The sequence below is a fragment of the Cornus florida genome, unplaced genomic scaffold (assembly GCF_030987335.1).
Source record: "Cornus florida cultivar Cherokee Brave unplaced genomic scaffold, ASM3098733v1 CherokeeBrave_3.0.0_Hap2_Chr05, whole genome shotgun sequence".
Lineage (NCBI taxonomy): Eukaryota > Viridiplantae > Streptophyta > Magnoliopsida > Cornales > Cornaceae > Cornus > Cornus florida.
Window position 1 is genome coordinate 40,239,994 of NW_026775575.1, and position 20,889 is coordinate 40,260,882.

The 20,889-nt window shown below is 36.2% G+C and overlaps 2 protein-coding genes across 2 annotated transcripts; one reads left to right on the top strand and one right to left on the bottom strand.

The window, feature by feature from the left end:
* Window positions 1-776: 776 nt before the first annotated feature.
* LOC132306341 (dnaJ protein homolog) lies at window positions 777-3,817 on the top strand. The gene is made up of 6 exons (XM_059803699.1): window positions 777-1,280; window positions 2,096-2,261; window positions 2,391-2,532; window positions 2,639-2,915; window positions 3,016-3,214; window positions 3,324-3,817. The coding sequence occupies exons 1-6, from the start codon at window positions 1,131-1,133 to the stop codon at window positions 3,641-3,643; spliced, it is 1,254 nt and encodes a 417-aa protein (XP_059659682.1). The 5' UTR covers window positions 777-1,130; the 3' UTR covers window positions 3,644-3,817.
* A 1,394-nt stretch (window positions 3,818-5,211) lies between these two features.
* LOC132306342 (methyl-CpG-binding domain-containing protein 11-like) lies at window positions 5,212-20,571 on the bottom strand. Its single transcript, XM_059803700.1, has 3 exons — window positions 20,329-20,571; window positions 6,498-6,654; window positions 5,212-6,360 (listed from the first exon to the last, which is right to left on the bottom strand). The coding sequence occupies exons 1-3, from the start codon at window positions 20,431-20,433 to the stop codon at window positions 5,510-5,512; spliced, it is 1,113 nt and encodes a 370-aa protein (XP_059659683.1). The 5' UTR covers window positions 20,434-20,571; the 3' UTR covers window positions 5,212-5,509.
* Window positions 20,572-20,889: the final 318 nt, after the last annotated feature.

Sequence of the window (20,889 nt, forward strand, 5' to 3'; positions counted from 1 at the left end):
ACTGCTTCCACCAACACCACTGTCGTCGCCTTCCACCAACACCACTGTTGCCTTCTGCCACCATGACCTTTGTCGCCTTCCGCCACCACCACTGCCGCCTTCTAACACCACCACCAACACCACTATCGCTTTCCACCTCCACCACCATTGCCGCTATCTACCACCGTCGTCATTTCTTTTAAAAAAAATATATATAGAAGAATGTTATTTTTTTAATTTAATTTATTTGTCACTAAGAGGAATATTTTAAAATTTTAATTTGAAATTTATTCCATTCTAAATTTTAAATTGGTCCGATCAAATATTAGAATGGTTATTATCATTCCATTCCAATATATTCTATATTTGTAACCAAACAATAGAGTAAAAATTTCCATCCTCATTCAATCCTACTCCATTCATGTATACCAAACGCAGCATTATTTAATTGAAATAATATATATATATATATATATATATATATATTCTTTGATGTTGCATTTAGGAGCATCGAATTGAAGTATTGGAGCTAAAATTAGAGAAATTTTTTTCTCCAATTTCAATTTCTATAAATATATATATTCCATATTTAATGCTCCAAACATATTGAATCAATTTGAAGCTTTGGTAACTCTAGACAATCAGACTACACTACGAGAGTACAAACTCGGGATGAAGGTGCGACTTTACTGACACGTGAGAGGTGGGACTTTATAATATATATATATATATGTATAAAAGCCTAGAGCTTTATAGAAGCATCGGGAACAAACCCTTCTTGCTCCACAAATAAAGCATCCACTGTCCGGATTCCCCACCAAGCAATACGCAAAGACCGACCCAACAGGACAATTCTAGACTCTTCCACTTTATTCACGTAGCATAATATTTCACAAAATCCAACGGTTAAAGGCACACACGACTTTATGGTGAACAAATCTCAACCGTCAATTTGATACTACATACAAAAAGTACTATATATGTATAATATATAATATGCTCTTGAACGTCTGTGGGCTCATTTTCTATCTGTTTCAGGAATTGTACAAAAATATATCAATCGATTTGAATTGTGTTGCGATTGTTGAAAGGATTTGGAACTAGGGTTTTTGATTTGGAAGGGTTTTGGGTTGAATTGTTGAAGAGAGAAGATGTTTGGGAGGGGCTCAAAGAAGAGTGATAACACCAAGTACTATGAGATATTGGGTGTGTCCCAGAACGCGTCTCAGGATGATTTGAAGAAGGCGTATCGCAAAGCAGCCATCAAGAACCACCCCGACAAGGGTGGTGACCCTGAGAAGGTACTTTTGGGACTCTAAAGCTCATCTGATTGTGTTGTGTGTGTGTGTGTGTGTGTGTGTTCAATTGATTGTGTTGTTGACTTGTTTCGCATTATATGGTTTTGCTTTAGTTCTATTGAAAGAACATGTTTCTATTTTTTTATGCTGTTGTTATGCTCTGTTTGGTTGCTGAGTGTGTGTAGGGAAAGGAGAAGAAATTGGTTTTCTTTTGTTTTCTTTTCTTTCTTTAATTTATTTATTTTGTTATGTTTTTGTTTTCGTTATAGTAATTATTAAATTAGTCAGCCCTGTTACTCAGCAACTTAACTTAGCCTCAGAGAGGTATATTTTGTCCATAGGATACATGAAAAAATTAGGCTTTTCTGTAAAACCCCTCACATTTATATATATATATATATGAGAAAAGCCTCAGAGAACAACTTTCAAGCACTTGGGGTGTGTGTGTAGAAATACACAAACACATAACAAATTATAGGTAACCTCGGAAAATGACTTCAGATAATAGTGATTGTTTGATGTTCCCTTTTATCGAAGGGAAAAATAAGAAGGAAAATGGTTCTCAGCTTTATTGACTCTCATCAAAGAAGAAAAAAAAAATGGTTCCTTAGCTTTTTGAGTCTAACTTGTTTTTTTGAGGGAAATGTAGAAAGGTATCATTGCTGTATGGGTTAATTTCAAACAAGCACTCTAGGGTTTAATTGTAATGTTCAAGATAGTGTTATGAATATAAATTCACTCTTTTTGTGCAAAATCTAGTGTTAGTTTATTATGGTTGCAGTAGAACTGAACTTTGGGAGCTGGAATTTTTATTGCAGTTTAAGGAGCTTGCTCAGGCATACGAGGTTTTGAGTGATCCTGAGAAGCGTGAGATTTATGATCAATATGGTGAGGATGCACTCAAGGAAGGAATGGGTGGTGGCGGTGGCATGCATGACCCGTTCGAAATCTTCCAATCATTTTTTGGCGGGAACCCATTTGAAGGTGAGCTGTATATGCTGTACGCTTGAAATAATATAACTGACTTCTGTGTGATATGTTTTCAACAGATTTGATTTGTTATCATACAAAGCTATATACTGCAATGACTGATAATTTGTTGTTTTTGAGCAGGTGGTGGTAGCCGAAGGGGACGAAGGCAGAGGAGGGGAGAAGATGTTGTCCACCCCTTGAAGGTTACTTTGGAGGAATTGTACAATGGAACAACTAAGAAGCTATCCCTGTCCCGAAATGTTATATGCCCAAAGTGCAATGGGTAAGTGCCTCTATACTGTATCTTATTACCATGTGATGCTTTTTGGCTACTTAATCTGAACGTCGTTAATGTGGATGGCTTTGTGTTCCAATTGAATGAATGACAGTAAGGGATCTAAATCTGGAGCTTCGATGAAGTGTTCCGGTTGTCAAGGATCGGGAATGAAAGTCACAATTAGACAACTTGGCCCCTCTATGATGCAGCAAATGCAGCATCCTTGCAATGAATGCAAGGGGACTGGAGAGGTCATTGACGAAAAAGACCGATGCCTGCAGTGCAAGGGTGAGAAGGTTGTTCAAGAGAAGAAGGTGCTTGAAGTCTTCGCGGAGAAGGGCATGCACAACGGACAGAAGATAACATTCCCTGGGGAGGCTGACGAAGCTGTATGTGCTTGTGATTCTTTACTGTATATCTGCTGCGTTGTTTAAGAGTCGTTTGTAACGGGATTTGATTAGGGTCTTATGTATTTTACGCTGTCTGCAGCCTGACACGATCACTGGGGATATAGTCTTCGTCATCCAGCAGAAGGAACATCCCAGGTTCAAGAGGAAGGGTGATGACCTCTTTGTGGAGCATACATTGACTCTTACTGAGGCTTTGTGTGGCTTCCAGTTCATACTTACTCACTTGGATGGAAGGCAGCTCCTTATTAAATCAAACCCGGGGGAAGTTGTGAAGCCTGGTTAGTGGTCGACAAATTTCTCTTAGTGTGTTGTTCTATGTTGATTATTAGCTATTATGTTGCTTAATGCCTGAATTTTTTTTTATTTTTTTGGGGGTCAAACATGCAGATTCTTATAAGGCGATCAACGATGAGGGTATGCCAATATACCAAAGGCCATTCATGAAGGGGAAGCTCTACATCCATTTCACTGTTGAGTTCCCGGATTCGCTGAGCCCTGAGCAGGTTACGGCGCTCGAGGCAATCTTACCACCGAAACCGTCAATGGAGCTGACAGACATGGAGTTGGATGAGTGTGAGGAACCCACATTGTTTGATGTCAACATCGAAGACGAGATGCGGCGAAAGCAGGCTCAAGCTCAGGAGGCATATGATGAGGATGAGGACATGCCTGGAGGAGCTCAGAGGGTGCAATGTGCCCAGCAGTGATGACTTGAAATTTGGTTATTTTGGCTAGTGTTGTTGTAGTTGTAGTCCAAAAACAGCAGTATGTGAACCAGATTGTGGGCTTGCCAACTGCTGGTTGTTGGTAAATATAATGTCATACATTGGCATTTTGTGTTTTATTAGTGTTGTTAAGCAGAATTTTGCGTTTGTTGTGCATTGTCTGTGTTGGAATGATCAGTTATAGTTATGTGACTTAGGTTGAGACACAGGAAAGTATGGCAAGTCATGTGGGAATGGTTAATCGGAGTTCGGGGTGACAAATTCACTCAACATGTCATATGGTCATGGCCACCAACACTTGAATTAATCTATCGTCACGAATGGTTCTGTTGTGACATTTGTGAGGATTCCGTATATTGAGCATCATGGTCACGAATGGTTCTGTTGTGACATTTGTGAGGATTCCGTATATTGAGCATCATGGCCACCAACACTTGAATTAATCTATCGTCACGAATGGTTCTGTTGTGACATTTGTGAGGATTCCGTATATTGAGCATCCCTCCTCATAATAAGTGTCATTTTGGGAGCCAAATTGTGAGTTCCGGTTTCCAAAACACGACACTTATTTTTGGGACACAGGAATAAGATATATAAGGTTCTCAAAACATGAAACTTATTTTTGGTTCTCAAAACATGATACTTATTTTTGGGACACAGGAGTAAGATATATGGAGATGTATGGTTATGTTTAGAGAGAGAACTTTGGTAGGGTTTCAAGTTTTGGAGTCTAGTTGTTAAATAGGGAATGAAACAGATGTAATTGGAAGAGAGAAGATGTTGAAGACAAGTGGTTGGGCAGATATAGAGAGAATTGCATAAAAGAAATCGGAGAGAGAATTTGATCCACTAGGGTTTCAGTACTTGAATCCTCACCTTTCAATTTTGAAGAGGTAAGAAGAACTACTTGGTTACATTAGATGTGATAAAGGAAAAAGTACTAATAGGTTACAATTTCGGGTAAGAAAGTCAAAAAGTATTCAAGTAAAAAAATATATATTTAAAAAGTATCACAATTTAAAAAAGGGTTGCAACAATATTGTTCAGGGTTATTTTCCTCTTAAAATAAGGGTGTTAAAGTAATTTCATATCTAAAACTAAGGGTAACATTTTCTTTACATTTAAAAATAACCTTGCTAGTGTCAGCAAATTGTCATTGATTGTTAATCTATTAAACTTATATCAAACATCAATATTTCAAACATTTCATGGGTTTGTATCTTGTTTCAAACGCAATATCACCCACAAAGCGAAGTGAACAACAAATTACTAGCAAACGAAGATATGGTTGTCCGTCCGGCGAGCAAGTACCGGGCAACCGCGCTGGCTTTAACAGCACATCCCTCACCAAGGTTGTTTCCTCCTCCTAGACCTCAGAAGAATACAATCGAGCGCTTTCAAAGCACGTTTTAGACTGCATGCTTCAATAACACTCACCTTAATACACATATCAGCTCATGGGATCCTGCATTCGACCACTGAGTTTCTTCTGTCCATCGTCGCCGACAACAAATAAATGCAATTAGGTCCGAAAGTAAAACATATCCAGATAGGAAAAAGTAAATATAGCATAAGGTTTACAAGATGAACAGATACTAAGATTACAGGCAAGCACTGTCAAGAATTGTGCAATACCAAGTTAACAAGTTTATCTAAACGTGTGCAACTGACTACGATAATAACTGTTAATACAGCATCAATTAATTGCTCTAAGAAACCTAATGCCGATTGCAGAACACATATATCATTATCGGTCAGTTACCTAACTGAACAAAAAGAGTAGATGAAAAGAACTTAACGACTCTGTGGGCTTAGTAATTATAAGAATACATGGAGCCTAAAGAGACTTCAGCAGCTAACTTGAGATGCCTTGGGCTCATGAGCTGCATCACCACAACTGATTGAGTGACTTTCCACGGTTTTCCCCCCATCTTGGCCCTCCTCCTTCAGGCTGTCACCGTCTGCTTTAACAACAATATCGCCCACTTCCTCTGCAGCACTCTCCTTTTGTTCCACTTCAACAGTCTCAGACTCCTTGGCAAGCTTTGCATCAGGCACCTCAGGTGCTGCATCCATTATGATTTTCTCTTCTTGCTCGGACTTTGCAGTCTCACCGGGCACCAGAGCTTGGGATGGAGCTTCAGGCTGTGTCTGCTCTTTCTTCGCTTCCTCCAGACCTGGCATTGGCAGTGGCTTATTCTCAGCATCTTCTTCCTTTGCAACAGAAGTTCCCTCGGTGTTGGCTTCTGGATTCTCCACCTTATTTTCCTCCAGACCTGGCATTGGCAGTGACTTATTCTCAGCATCTTCTTCCTTTGCAACAGAAGTTTCCTCGGTGTTGGCTTCTGGATTCTCCACCTTCTCCATGTCTGTCTCGTCAGTTTTTATCTCGGTTTTCTGCTGAGAGTCCTTAACAGTATCCTCAGCTGCAATAGCTTCCTCACTAGCAACCTTTCCTTTGTTAAGGTTACCTGCATCCTCCACATCTTTCATTTCCACTTCTGCAACTCCTTTGGTTTCTTCTACAGAAGCAGCTTTATCTTCTGCATTCTCACCTTCCCCGCCAATTTTTTCTTCCTCCTTTTTCACTCCCTTCTTTGAACTTGATTTTTTCTGCACTTTCTTAGGAGGCTCAGGTTCTGGTGTTTCAGTTGCCTTTGATTTCTCATTTATTCTTGCTGAACGCCTTGGAGTGTCACCTGTTCATTGCAGTATATCAGCAGATACAACTCAATTAATTTGTTACTGGCATTTATTTAATAATATAATCAGCGCAGTCTCAATGTTTTTGAGCTTTTGTTTGGTTCACACATACAAAGAGATGAAAGGTACATACCTGCGCCCCAGTCAAAGTCAGAGGCAGAAACACCTCCAGGGTGAGATCTGAGATACTGGTCTAAGTGTTTCTTGTTCCTGATCTCCTCGCCAGTAGGAGAAATAAACACTATCTCGTTTCTCCGAGGAGTTCCACTTCCACCTTTCTTTGGAGTGAACTGTCCGTTAAAAATACACGCATACATTAATTCAATACAGCAATTTGAAAATCCAAATTAAAGGAAAGAGTTTATAGTTACTCAGGAATCATATCAAAAGAATACAGGCTGGTAAAATGCTCTGATCCATCACTTATTTTGCAAACCCGAGTAAATATAGCAACCACAACATGGGATAACACTTGCATCTTGAAACATCCGCACGATAAGCAATACAACATGGTAGCCAAGAACTAAAACAAACTCCTTAGAAGAAAGATTCCAACAAAAACAAATTAAACAATAACAAACACTAAGGCTTTGTTTGGTTTGCACATATCCTTTGCCCTTCTTGCTTCCTTTTCCTTCGCCTCAAATATTCCGAACTAAAAAGGAAATTCACCATTCAAATATATCCAGTGTGTTCTACCAAACAATAATAATAATAATAATCTTCTCAAGAGACATATTAAACCAGACTCTGCTTAGCTCACACATATAGTGAAGGAAAGGAAAGGAAAAGTAAAAGGGAAACAATTTCCTTCATAATTCCTCTCATACATGATAAAATTAGAAATCAACATAACTCCTCAAAAATAGTTTGGAATCAAGAGAAGGGAAAGGGAAATGACAAGTAAAATCTTAAAATTGTCCTTTACTTTCCAATAGCATTTTCTTTCTGCCTCCTATTTTCCGAGATAAGCGAACACGGAAATGTGATTCCTTTCATGTTGTCTTTTCCTTTTCCGCGAATCAAATCGAACCTAAGGGTAGCCAGTCCCAAATTTCATCATACCTAAAGAGAAGTAGATCTAGGCAATCTCATTTATAAGAATGTGAACTAGTTATCAGGTATAAATAGCGATTATATAATCATTTCCAGTCCACCAAAGCCTCAGTATTGCCAAAGAATGTAATTGCTTTCCTTCCAAAATGCACATGAAACAAAGGAGCATTACCAACATTTTTAACCAATTCTACTACAAGCTTTAAAGGTCAAAGAACTAATAAATTCTCTGAATATGGTATTAACAAGTAAATAAAAAAATGGTGACAAAAAGCTGCGGCGACTGGGATATGGAGGAAAATGTTATCTACTGACTATTTGAGGATGACACTTCCATGTCACTTTTGAGAGCTGTAAGAAAACAACTCTATTACCAAATCCAGTTCTTCCAACTGCAAAAGTATCTGCTATTGTGAACGGTTTATTTGAGCAAATAAAGGACAAATTACATGCAGAAGCACTTCTAGGACAGATCTCACATAAATCTCCCTACAGAATTCCATTTCAGATGATTCTTTAATACATTTGGAATTGTTCTTCTCCCTCTCCAGAAATCAGAAAGAATTCTCCATTAACTGTCATATTTGTTCCACTACCAAGAAGTTGGCTTATTGCCTGACCAGATTATGTGTGCTTACCGAGGACACATAACCCACAAGATACAACTAAAGTAAATTAATATTATTACAAAAAAGGGTTCATGAACCGAAATGTCTTCAATTTCTGATAATAACCAAGAGGAATTTTGGACTGTTTTGTGAAATTGTAAATCCCACTCATTCACACAATTCCATTACGATCCCAATCTCCACTTATAACACGGAATTGAAAAATAGAGTGGGGTCATTACCCAATGTATCTCTATTAATTGAGAGTACTCTGATGGGAATAAACGTACCCTTTGACGTTATTTGCCCAAAATGGCTCTCCTCATACTCATACATGTATTCTCATACTTGGAAGCCCAGTCTTTTACTATTGCACCACACAATGGGCCTCTAAGTCCTCAACTCATACATCTGAAAAAAATATAAATGCATACCCATAGTGAAGCTAAACAGCCAGGGTTTTCCCATGAATCATGCATGACATCAGCTAGGAATCAAACTGAGCTTTTTCCCTTGAAAATTTAAGAGTTTGTTCCTCCTTGCCCTCCTTTTCTCATATCTGAAGAGTCCTTGACTTCATTTTGGCTCTCCTTCCATGGCTTTTCTTTTACATCTGCTCTCCTCGTCAAAATCTGTGACACGAGGAGAGGAGTTGGCTGGGGAGCACATGGCACTAACATATATGTGTTTCCTACGAAATGGTAGAGGACCTCAAACCCCTACTTTGAGGAATTAACGGATCAGTGGAATCCCTAAATTGCATATAAACTCAATTTTGAGAATTAAACAGATAGTACTTTTAGTCATCAGTTTAAAGGATTTCCTAGATCGCTACTAGGAAACTCCTAGAAAAACCAGGCAACACTGTAAAGCTCACTGGGAATACTAATGCTCATGTTTGACAAATGCCTACTCATCTAGGTGACTTGGGACTCGGTTCTCAAAATCAGCCCATCATTCAACTTCTCTAACAAATGAAAACTAATTTTACCAGTTACCAGATGGTGACAAATCATCACCCACCAAAGAAAATGCAGCACTGGACAATAAAGCTAAAAATGATATTTTGACAAATATCAAAGCCAACAGTACATTTCAGTACATAAAATGGATAAACAGTGAGTTACCTCTCGAGTCAGCTCCCATCTGAAGGCTAGTAATTTTCCTATATGTTTTGCCATCCATTCCCAAGACAAGCATTGGAGTAATAGCATCATCGAGCCACTATTAGAGCAGTTGAAAATATACAATGATATTTTATTTTATACATCACATGACAGAATAAGACCATAGTTAGTAATCAATATCCTAGTCCGCCAAAAACAGTACAAAGCAACGCTAACTAAGGTATGTTTTCGATAAAAATCCAATAGACATTGTCGAATTCTTTGTGCCATAAGAAAATCATCATTAAAGTTCTGACAACTATATGACTTGAGATCCAAGAATGCCAACATGTGACCTCCATAAAAACACTTACATTAAATCCCATTTAAGAACTCAATCACCATATGTTTCGGCGGCCCAGCACCTTATGGACTCAAAGAAACTAATCTGTGTCAGTGCATTGAAATAAAAATGATCATATTAAGTTTATTGAAAACAACCTCAAGTAAAATAAAAATAAATAAATAAATAAAATAAAACTCAGGCAGGGCACCTAGCTAGGGTTTTGAATATTTCTAAAACAGTAACGTCATAGACCACCAACATATCGACATACAGAACACCATAGCTAAAATCCTACATAATGTATATGACCACAATTTCTCATATTTCTTCAACTATCCAGCAATCACCCATCAAACTGAGATAAGGACCAGATTTCCAATTGGTGAAGCCTATTAAACCAAAACATTACTCTAATAGTTGTCCATGGTATTGCAGTCCAGCCATCAGTATTGCCATTCCATCTATATTTCGAGTTCAAGCAGATGCCGTGGGGGTAAACTTGCAGCAGTAAAAAAGGCAACAGGGGTGCTTTATGATTACGATAAAATCAAGTTAGTTCAGAAACCTTATAAAGATATTGGGTCCCCAATTGCTAGAGATAAAGCATTTTAATTTGTATGTTTTACCAAAAGCTGCTTATTATGAGCTATGAAGCCTAAAAGTGATCCAGTTCCCAATAGAAGTAGGCTAAAACAAACATGATCTACATGTTCATAGACAGTTTGTCAGGGTTCATAAATCTTTTGGAAATTGACTCATGTCATCAAAATTACAAACCACATCAATTCCCAATATAAATAGACAAAACATACATGATCCACATGTTGATAGACACTTAGGGCAACTGGGTTCAGAAATGTTATAAAAGTTGGCTCCTAACATCTTATAATAACAAAACAATTCAACCAAACATGCCTTCAGGGGGATGCCCAACAAAACAGTACCTACTCCATTAAAAGTACATCATATCCTTCACTCAACATGCATTCATTGTTCCTTACAGGGGAAAAAAATCTTGCATTCATTGCTCAACTCCAAAGCTTCATGAACACATTAAATACCTTATATCTAATGACTGGAACTAATTTGCACTTAGCACAAGGACTTCTGAGCGGCAACAAATCCCAAGGAAATCTGTGGAATCCATTTAGGCAGTTTCAACCCATCCACTATCAAGTAGCAAATATGCCAACATTTGGGGCATAAGAAAGCGAAAGAGCCCACCTTGACTTAAATATAAACAAAAACCATGGACCCACTGTACAAATCTCAAAAGATGTATTACATTTGGCATAGTTTACAAGTTTTCTGATTTTTTCTTTTCTTCCCGTGGCAAGATTTTAGCCGCCCTTGAGTAAAATTCTCTAGCCAGTATTCAAGCATGCTAAACTCATTCCTAAAATAGCTAAGCAGTCTATTCAAAGACATCACATGCACATCAGATGCAGGTCCCAAAAACATATTAACCGTATGGCAAGTTTTAGAAGTACAATGTTAGTATGTGTGTTCTCCCCAAGGGTCCAGTCACTATTCCTCTTAAAAGACTAAGAGTCTCCAATCCCCATCAATGTTACTCTGCATCCACTAATTCATAATGATTCATTCCAACAGTATTAAGTCTCAAAGGATTGAATGTGACCCTGACAATAGGAACTCATGAGTCGAGACATTTCGAATAAATCATTTCCTCATCAGATGCAGGTCCCAAAAACATATTAACCGTATGGCAAGTTCTAGAAGTACAATGTTAGTATGTGTGTTCTCCCCAAAGGTCCAGTCACTATTCCTCTTAAAATAAGAGTCTCAATCCCCATCAATTTTACTCTGCATCCCCTAATTATCATTTCCAACAGCATTAAGTCTCAAAGGATTGAATGTGACCCTGACAATAGGATCTCATGAGTCGAGACTTTTCGATAAATCATTTCCTCTCTACAAGAAGGCAGCTATGGTACAAAAGTGCAGTAAGGTATACTAAATATGCACAGCTTTACCTAGAAGAGCAAGATAGAAATGTGTGCACACACACAACTACAGTATTTAAAAGAAGAAGTGTGCTTCCAACCTGTGAGGTAAGCGCAAGCCTCAAGGCATTGATGTGTATATTTTTAAGTTTTAGATTCCATATTTAAAAATCATATAAAAAATAATAATAATAATAGTAAATGAAAAAATAATAGATATCAAATAAATTTAAAATCATTGGATTAAATGGAAGAGAATATATAGAATATTGTGTGAATGTGTATCCTACTAAGTTTGAAAGATAAATTTTATAAAAAGCTACTAGACCGGTCGTACTTTAATGGAAAGAATGTTGGATAGCTAAAAAATGACATCTGTATAAAGTAAGTGTGGCTGAAATGCATGCAAGGCAAGACAAGAAAGGATAAACTAAAAATGAATACATTCCTGAAATGATTGTAGTAGTACCAATTGGAGATAAATGGGAGAAAGAATCTAAAACACCAAACCCATCTTAGGTTAAAAAATAAAAAAAAAACACAACGAAAACGAAAGAAATTAAAAGCAACTGAAAATAGGAGAGAATATTGTAATTATAGATTATAACTGAAATCCAAAGCCAAAAATAATAATAATAATAAAATAAATAGCTAATCCTCAAACTAATAATGAAAATTGAATCAATGATTTCAACTAAAAAGTAAAACAAAGACAAAAAGGGAAATAAGAAAATGAATATCAATTCGGAGAGAGAGAAACTGGAAGCATAAGCCTCAAATTCGGCCAACAAATGCATGGGGAGAAAAGCATTCAAAGTAGGAGAAAATCATAGCCCCCACAATCTGTCATCAACTTACCAAAGAAACCCAAAGAAACTATTAATTGTGGTTAGTTTTAGAATACAAACTACAGGTAGCTCATTATTAGAATAAAAAGGGCAAAATGGACACACCTTCCTATCTGGGCCTTGTTATCATGCTACGGCTAAGAAATTTTGGGAACCACATGAAGATCGAACGACTTTTTGGCATTGTTTCATGGTACTAGTCAAATTAAGAGCAAATATAGCTAAAATATTTTTACTTATTTACGGATTTTTATTTTTATTTTTATTTATTTTTGGGATTAAAAAGCAAATTCATTCAAAAAACGTTCAAAAGGGGAACGTGTCCCATAAACAACAAAGGGAGCCTAAGGTCCCAAAGAAGAAATAAAATCAATCATCTCCTCCGGTGAGGAACAAAGCCTACCTGAACCCCAAAAACATAAAGATGAAATAAATACTTATTTATGATTTTAGGATTAGTCTTTCCTTTTTCTAACATATAGAAGTATCATTTCCACTAATGACCATGGACCTGCCTAAGAGGCATGCTGGGAGGAGAAAACTAAACACAAACCTAATTTTGTCATTATTTTACATAAAGTGTTTGCTCTTAGACCAGAGCTCGTGAGTCGTGTCCTTATACTTATCAGCCTGAGCTTAGAAAGTATGGAAAAATTTTAGGGTCACAGGAAAGATAGTCAGCTCTTATTCTAATACTACTAGTCTACTACTAATAGGAAGAGTTCAAGATCTCTTGTCATTTCTAAGCTTTAACAAGTCTACAAATGAGCCTAATGAATGGAGAATGGGATGAATACCCAAAGATGACTAATAATTGGAGGGAATTGAAAAGAGCTTTACTCTCTCCCCCCTTCTTGTCATCCCTCAACTCCCCCCTCTTTGAAATCTTTCCTCCTTTTCTCATCTCTTATATCTCCATCTCTATTTTCTATTTAGTTAATTCTATTTAGCTCTATTTCTTTCCATTTCTCTCTTCTCTGGACTCTCTCTATTATCTCTGTCAATATTCTCAATCTCATATCTATTTTCTCTCTCTTGAAATTCCATACCTCTTTATTTACCCCTTCTCCAAAGACTTTTCTGCTTTATTTTTAAAAACCCTAATAAAGGTACGTCAATAATTTTGTGCTCTAGCATGCATCGATCAAAAATTTGCCTTTGCACTTTCACCATCACCATAGCCATAAAAGCCGTACTTTTCTTAGGAGTCTCGCTTAAAATTAACACATCCAGCTCCAGTTTCAAGGTGTCTCAAAAAAGTTTTATTTTGCACTCATTCAAGAGAGAGAGAGTTGAATGCTATAGATTGAAATGTGAGATAATAGCTTCCGTTTTACAAATCAAGGTAACTCTATTCCCTTACTCTGAACATCAAAATCCCCTTGAATTTTCACGAAGTCCGTGACATACACAAAAGGCATCTGAAATTAAAGTTCACCTCCCTATCTACCATTGGAGAACTCCTTTGTAAAATATATAAGGGTATCAAGTACTATGATATCCGTATCCACAAAAAATAAAAAAGGAGCACATCCAAAACATTGACAACAAGATGAGAGAGAAGACGAATCTTCCAACAAATACTACAAAGGGCAAACCAACGGCTACAATTATAAATAGTTTGACTACTCTAACTGGATTCTTTCCCTCTCTTCTATTTCTTGAACATGAACCAAACTCCCTATATATTTCATCATAACCCATTTTAATTACATCCTCATTTTTATTTTCTCAATATTCAAACTGAAAAAAAATATCTACTACATGTCCAGTGGGTGTCCACTATTGTCAGATTGATTGCCATGAGTAAAATAAATATATCGATAAGTACTACGATATGTGATATGAGTCGAACATGTATCAAGAAAGGTTTTTTTTTTTTTTTTTTTTTAATTGTCTGCATGACATAACAAACACAAACGTGAAACCTTTGTGGAGGAAACAATCACCTTCAGCTTCCAAGGTGGAATATCAATGATGGTGAAGAATGCGAGAGCCCTAGAGAAAAGAAAACGAAAAAGACACAAAAGTTGGGTTGATATCCAACTGAATTGGAAAGAATTGACAATGGAGGCTGACAAAGCCTTCATTGATCATTGTAGTTTCTTTAATTTGTTAAGAAACTTGATGAGGACATTAATGAGCAAAAACCAAGCAGCTCACGAGTGTGCTAATTCATCATATGACACTAAAAATGAACAATAAACAAAAAAATGCAGGTCTCAAAGTCATGCCCAAGACTGCAGATACTAGGTCAAATAGTCTCGGTTTGTGTCTCAGACTGACAACAAACAAGTAAGATGAAATAATCTCGGCATGTAAAGGTTTATCTAGTAATAATGATGATAAGGACAATAAGGATGATGATCGATTTGTATCTATTTCGCACAATTTACAACATCCTCATGTTTTTGGACTGAATTAGATTTTTTGTTTCATAAATGCTCGAGTCCTACGTCTAGTGTATCCTTGTGTCTCACTCAATATCAGTCCACGACACCACAACTGATTCCTCGAGTCAATACTTATACAGTAAGACTGAATATGATGAAGGATGTTATTTACGGCAAGTGATCTAATACACAGATAAGACAAGAAGCATCATTCGGATATAATTACGGGTGACTATAGACAAGGAGAGGAGATCAGTTCAAATGGAACATGCAAGCACGTGCAGAAAACAAAACCCATCATTCTCAGTTTTGACAATAATGAACTGGAATTGCCCGATCCGTGTTTGGACCCAAACCACATCAATGTAAATAGTCTAGTTTTAGTTGGTTTGCTTTGATAAGAAAATGAGAGGGAAAAAACAGGTGCTCTATAACCGTTGACAACAGATTCACTCAGCAACATTTATCAGAACATCCAACAAAGAATATGCATTACAAAGATATAAAAATTAATCTTAGAAACCGAAGACACCAACATTTTCAGCAAAATACCAAATCAGAAAGTATTAAAGATTAGGAAGTAAAAAACTTTTAAATAGAATATGAAGAACTGAATTTCTTAGGCATAACCATAAGGCCTTCAGCTGATGAAAATTTTCCTTTAAATCAGGATTCCAATCAACCCACAAAAGACTAGTAAACACGGCAAAACTGAATATGTGGAAAAATTATTTTATTGCTGTATTTTTGGCAGCATTCATTTCTGTTTGTTAGCCATTAACAGCCCAAAAATTCCAAAAAATGGATGAGGATACGAACAATCCGACACTTATTCTCCACAGAAAGACCTGTGATTAATTCTACACAATTATATGTTACATTACATTATGTACATTGTATTAGAAAAATAAATTTTCATATAAATGAAACATTTATTTATCACATAGAAGTCAATTCTCCAGTTGCTCTGGAAGACCTTTTACAAATTCATAAATAAATAAAACATATATATTTCACATAGGAGTCGATTCTTTAGTTGCTCTGGTTTACCAACAGGTCATTAGTCAATTCTTTCTTCAAAAAACTCATGACCCAACCAAGTGATTTGTTACTTTGTATAATCAAACCAAACCAATTAATGAAGGTACGCATTGTTTTAATTCTCAAATTGACCAGCCCAAGGTTACAACTCTAATTTGTAATGGGCTACATAGATTGAAGTCTTAAAGTTAGTACATAGTAATTTTATTAATTCCTTAGATATTGTTAACAACCATCTACTCCAAAAGCTTAAGCTGTTGGAGAAGGTGTAACTTTAATATTTATATCCTTCAACACGCCCCCCTCACATGTGGCCTTCTTTTGGTCCAACACGTGCTTTCTCAATTTTTAAATTAGGGTGACGGCGAGGTTTGAACTCTAGACCTTTGGCTTTGATACCATGTTAACAACCATCTACTCCAAAAGCTTAAGCTGTTGGAGAGGGTGTAACTTTAATATTTATATCCTTCAACAGATATCAAAATATATGATTGAAGGAGATAAAGAAAGTAGCTTAAAACTGCCTTGTCCTAGCCAAAATTGATTATTTATCCAAAGCCCTAAGAAGTCCTAAATGACAAACACTATCAGAATTAATAATTTCTGAGGCAATCAAGACAAAAAGTGAAGTTCACAATTCCCTGAGCCCCTAAGAAATTTTTTCTTTTTTTTCCTAGTTGGTACTCACACACCCCACTCCAAGGAATTGTTTGCACCCAAGAGGAGTCGAACCTCAAACCTGATGCTTCCTGAGGCACCAAGGCCAAGTAACTTACCCATTTCAGCCATCCCCTTGGGGTTACTCCAGATAAAATTAAGATAAGCTATGACGAGTCGAAGACACTACAAAACATATGATTGAAGGAGATGAAGGAAGTAGTTGAAAACTGCCTTGTCCATCCCAGCCAAAATTGATTATTTATCCAAAGCCCTAATAAGTCCTGAACGACAACACTATCAGAATTAATAATTTCTGAGACAATCAGGACAGGAAGGGAATATCACAATTCCCTGAGACTCCAAGAAATTCCTTGATCCCCAAAACTGGCAACATACTGCAGATAAAATTAAGACAAGCTGTGAAGACTACAAATTATACCACTCCTGAGACAATCTACTTAGCTGAGGTTCCTTTTGGAGTTGAGAATGAGTAAAGCTGCTGTTAGAAAGAATTTTACATTTGATGTGGTGTACGGTTAAAAACTTTGGATGGGAAAAAATATTCAAAGCATATTAGTTGTGTACAAAGGAGGAGAATAAATTAAGAGTCAAACGTTCAACCACCATGGCATAAGAATAACAGGTTTTTTTATCAGTGGACTTACAAAGATTCAAGTAATTTGGAACATTTGGAAGACAGAAGCCTACCATGACACCAAATGGACAGGATTTTGTTTGGTGGGAACACTAAATAATGTGCCTCCAGCAATTTGAATTATCCCCACGATTTAGGAAATGTACTTCACCAAATCCCATTAAAAGAACAGTGTAAGAAAATTTTTGTCCATTCTTTCCTATCTAAGATTACACAGGGAATATACAGTCATAAATCCCAAATGGCTTTGAACCCATGTGTCGCATTGTTGTACTGTGTAATAGAGTATATCATCAGAGCCATGGTTCAAAATCATCTAATCACTATTATTTCAGCACTTATGATAAGCAAGAGTAGGTCTATCCTGTGAAACAGAATGAACTTGTCTAGTTGTAACACTTGACATATGAACACCCCACCTACAATACACAATTATTGTTCTTATGTCTTTACCTATTCATATATATTATATAATGTAAGTCCTAAAAAATTCTAAATATACATACTAAATGAAACATGTGAGCTGAGCATTTAAAGGTAATAAAGAACAAAAAAAAAGAATTATATTAATTAGAATTCGTATTAAATGGAATCATGGTCTTTTCACATTCAAATCTGCCTGGGACACTTGTAGAGCTCGTCAAGATTCAGTTTCTTGGTTCAAGGTTTGTTGGAGTGGTGGTAGGCCAAGAGCATCAATATCTACCTGTTTGGCAATTCAGAACAGATTGTTCTGCTATAAAAACTTGAAGAGGAAAGGCATCACCTTAGTGTCTATCTGTCATAATTGTTGGTCTTCTTCCGATGATCTTGATCATCTTTTGGTCTGTTTGGATATGGTTTTCAGACTTGCTGTCATGGAATATTCCTATTTGCTATAATCTTCAGCAATTAACCAATCGGTTTATTGCTTAAATTTCCAAACAGAGATATCAGAATTTGGTTTTCTCCTCAGTTATTTGGCACCTTTGTACAGAGACGAACACGAGACTCCAACACAACAAATCAAAGGTTGCAGAGGATTTGGCTAGGTCTGCTTGGTGGCATATTGTTGATCTTGCTGATGCTTATCTTGATCTTCTATTTTGAGAGACAGTCTCTCCTGTTGCTGTGCTGTGCTATTTTAATGTTTTTATTTTTCTTCTTTCCAGCTTGCTCTCTAAAAGGGGATGCCCTTGTTTGTATCCATGTACATTAATGTTTTATCTATAAATTTTCCACTTATCCAAGAAAAAAAAATAAAAAATAACCATATTCTAGATATCAATATTAAATGGAACATGCAAGCCTTTAAAGGTAATAATAATAATATAAATAAAAATAAATAAATAAATAAAAAGAAAAAACAGAAAAGGAATTATATTAATTAGAAATTGAAAGAGATAATCATAGAATAGCTTTTATAGGGAATAAGAATACATGCGGAAAAAATTTCCCATCAGTGGTATAAATAACCATTGTTAACAATGAGACACAAGATGGTATGTGTTTATACACGCCGTTCCTGGTTGCATGTTAGTGCAACTGTCACCATAATGTATCATCCATGCAGCAGCATATAAAACATAATTCCGTATTTGGCCCATGCAAGAACCCCAAATGAAGAGAAAATTTTAAGATCTTATATGTGTGTACATTATTGCCTTTTAGAATTAAGGATCCATACAAGTATATATCATTGTATCTAGAAGAAAGTAAAAAAAAAAATTAAGAATTTTTTTTTTGGATAAGTAAAAATATTTCATGGAAAGGCGCTCAAATAATGATGGTTTCGATTCCCATCAATGCACGAAGATGGGTGCGGCGGATTATGAACCTATTATAAAGCTTTTTTCAAACACATTAGCTTCCTTGGAATTGCAATGGAATTGCAATTTTGCTCCTGTCAAACTAAGTTATTATTAGCACCAAGCAACAGTGTTCTTTCCAGATATGTAAATTGGTTAAATATTTAGTATGATGAAAGTTGGTTTAGCTATTCAAATTAGACACAAGTTTTTCCAGAAATCCTGGTCAAGTTTCCAACAAAGCTTAAAGATTCTTTTTTCCTTGATAATGTTTAATAATAAAACTTTTTCAAATCAATAGATGCATAAATCTTAAGTTCCATATAGTCTTTTCCTAATTCCACTGAACACAGAAGGACGAAAAATGAACAAAGCGGCTCAACCTCAAATCAAGATTAATGAATATGAATGCACCACAAAGCCGCCATAAGAGTATTATCACCAACCAGACCCAAGTACATGCCTAAATGATTCACAAACTTGGAAAATATTCCATTTATTTTCTTTGTAAAATATGCCAAGCTCTTGAACTAGTTGTCTAGAAGAAACCTGTTGAAACATATTGCAGGAAATCAGACTTTATTTTTATCTTTCTTTTATTTGTCCTTATGTTAAGACTTGATGTACTCCTTATGTTAAGGCTTGATGTACTCATTTAGTGTGTATATATAAAGAGTGGCTACTCTCATTAAGAGCTAAGCTAATTTACTCATATTTTACTTTTCATATATATATATCTAAGCCACCGGATTTACCATTTTACTTTAGATAGTGGATTCTTGTATCATCTTGCTTTGATAATTTATGTAACAAGAAAATTTCCCAAGCTAAATACTGTCACTATTGTAGTAACAAAATTGACCAAAATAACCATCACTAATGAGGAATTTAACCAGTTTTCTTCATAAGAATCAGTCAACTTGGTTTGTACTAGGTAGTAGTTTTATGCTTGGAAATCAATCCTTATGCAATTTAGGCTGGAATAACGCAAGAAAGAAAATATCAACCCAAGCTCTGTCAACTATCATATCACAACGAGCAAGTTACCTATCCCTCAATATGGACTACCTTAATAAGCCAACACAATTAGACACAAGCACATAAAACCTACATAAAAAAAAATAATAATAAAATAAATAAATTACAAGAAAAAAACCCTAAGAAGCAGAATAATAAATACATCAGAAAGGTCAGTGAATCAACGTGTATAAAATTTGAAATTCTCCAAGAAAATGCACCAAAATTATACGGTACAAAAATGCAAGAATTAAACTATATACAAGATTTTATACACTAATAAATACACTAAGTAGTTCCAAACATTCAGAGACCTCTACCGAAAAGCCCTAGCCTCAATAAAAAAAACAAATTAAGCGACAAATGAAGCAAAATACGTATGAATGACATGTAATTAACCAATTCGAACAGCAAATTGGGGAAACAAATTTGTGAAAAGAGATTAGAAATCGAGAACAGAGGAGGGAGAGAGAGGGCTCAAACCTTCTTCCTCCAGCCATCGGGAGCTGGAAGATCTATAGCTACGACGTCGTCTCGTTTCTCCTGATTGTTCGTCCCCATCTCTTCTCTCACTGCTCCGCTCGCCATTTTCGAAACCTTCAGAGCTTCCCGCTCTCTCGCTCACTCTCTCTCTCTCTCCTCTCTCTGTCTAAAATGAAATCCAAAAAGGAAAAAGAAAAACAATTGCGCGAAATAAGAAAATTGGGCCCTTTAAAGTAAGCGAGATCGATACACATGTGTATACGTCGAGAGACCGTGGACGTCACGAAAATCCGAAACTGGATTGGAATATTAAGATGGCGTCCGATAGTTTTGAAAAAGGACAAGATGGGATAGTTCAAAGTCGTGTACATTGATTACACTTACCTCCTCTACAGATTAACAAATAACAGGAACTCCTCTCTAATTTCAAATATATAACTAACCTCCCATTTTTTTGTAAAATCTGACACTTTTATTTGTTTATGTCATGCTCAAAATTTATTTAAAATCTAGAAATACCCTTAAAAGGCTTGAAAAGACTATTTTGCCCATATATTATAA

What these genes read in the sequence shown, in the direction of transcription:
- LOC132306342 (XM_059803700.1), bottom strand. Translation starts at nt 20,433, where the DNA reads ATGGCGAGCGGAGCAGTGAGAGAAGAGATGGGGACGAACAATCAGGAG. An exon ending in CCGATGGCTGGAGGAAGAAG is followed by an intron (nt 6,655 to 20,328) that starts GTTTGAGCCCTC and finishes TTTAACGGACAG; the next exon opens with TTCACTCCAAAGAAAGGTGG. An exon ending in TGACTTTGACTGGGGCGCAG is followed by an intron (nt 6,361 to 6,497) that starts GTATGTACCTTT and finishes TGCAATGAACAG; the next exon opens with GTGACACTCCAAGGCGTTCA.
- LOC132306341 (XM_059803699.1), top strand. Translation starts at nt 1,131, where the DNA reads ATGTTTGGGAGGGGCTCAAAGAAGAGTGATAACACCAAGTACTATGAG. An exon ending in AGGGTGGTGACCCTGAGAAG is followed by an intron (nt 1,281 to 2,095) that starts GTACTTTTGGGA and finishes TTTTTATTGCAG; the next exon opens with TTTAAGGAGCTTGCTCAGGC. An exon ending in TGGCGGGAACCCATTTGAAG is followed by an intron (nt 2,262 to 2,390) that starts GTGAGCTGTATA and finishes GTTTTTGAGCAG; the next exon opens with GTGGTGGTAGCCGAAGGGGA.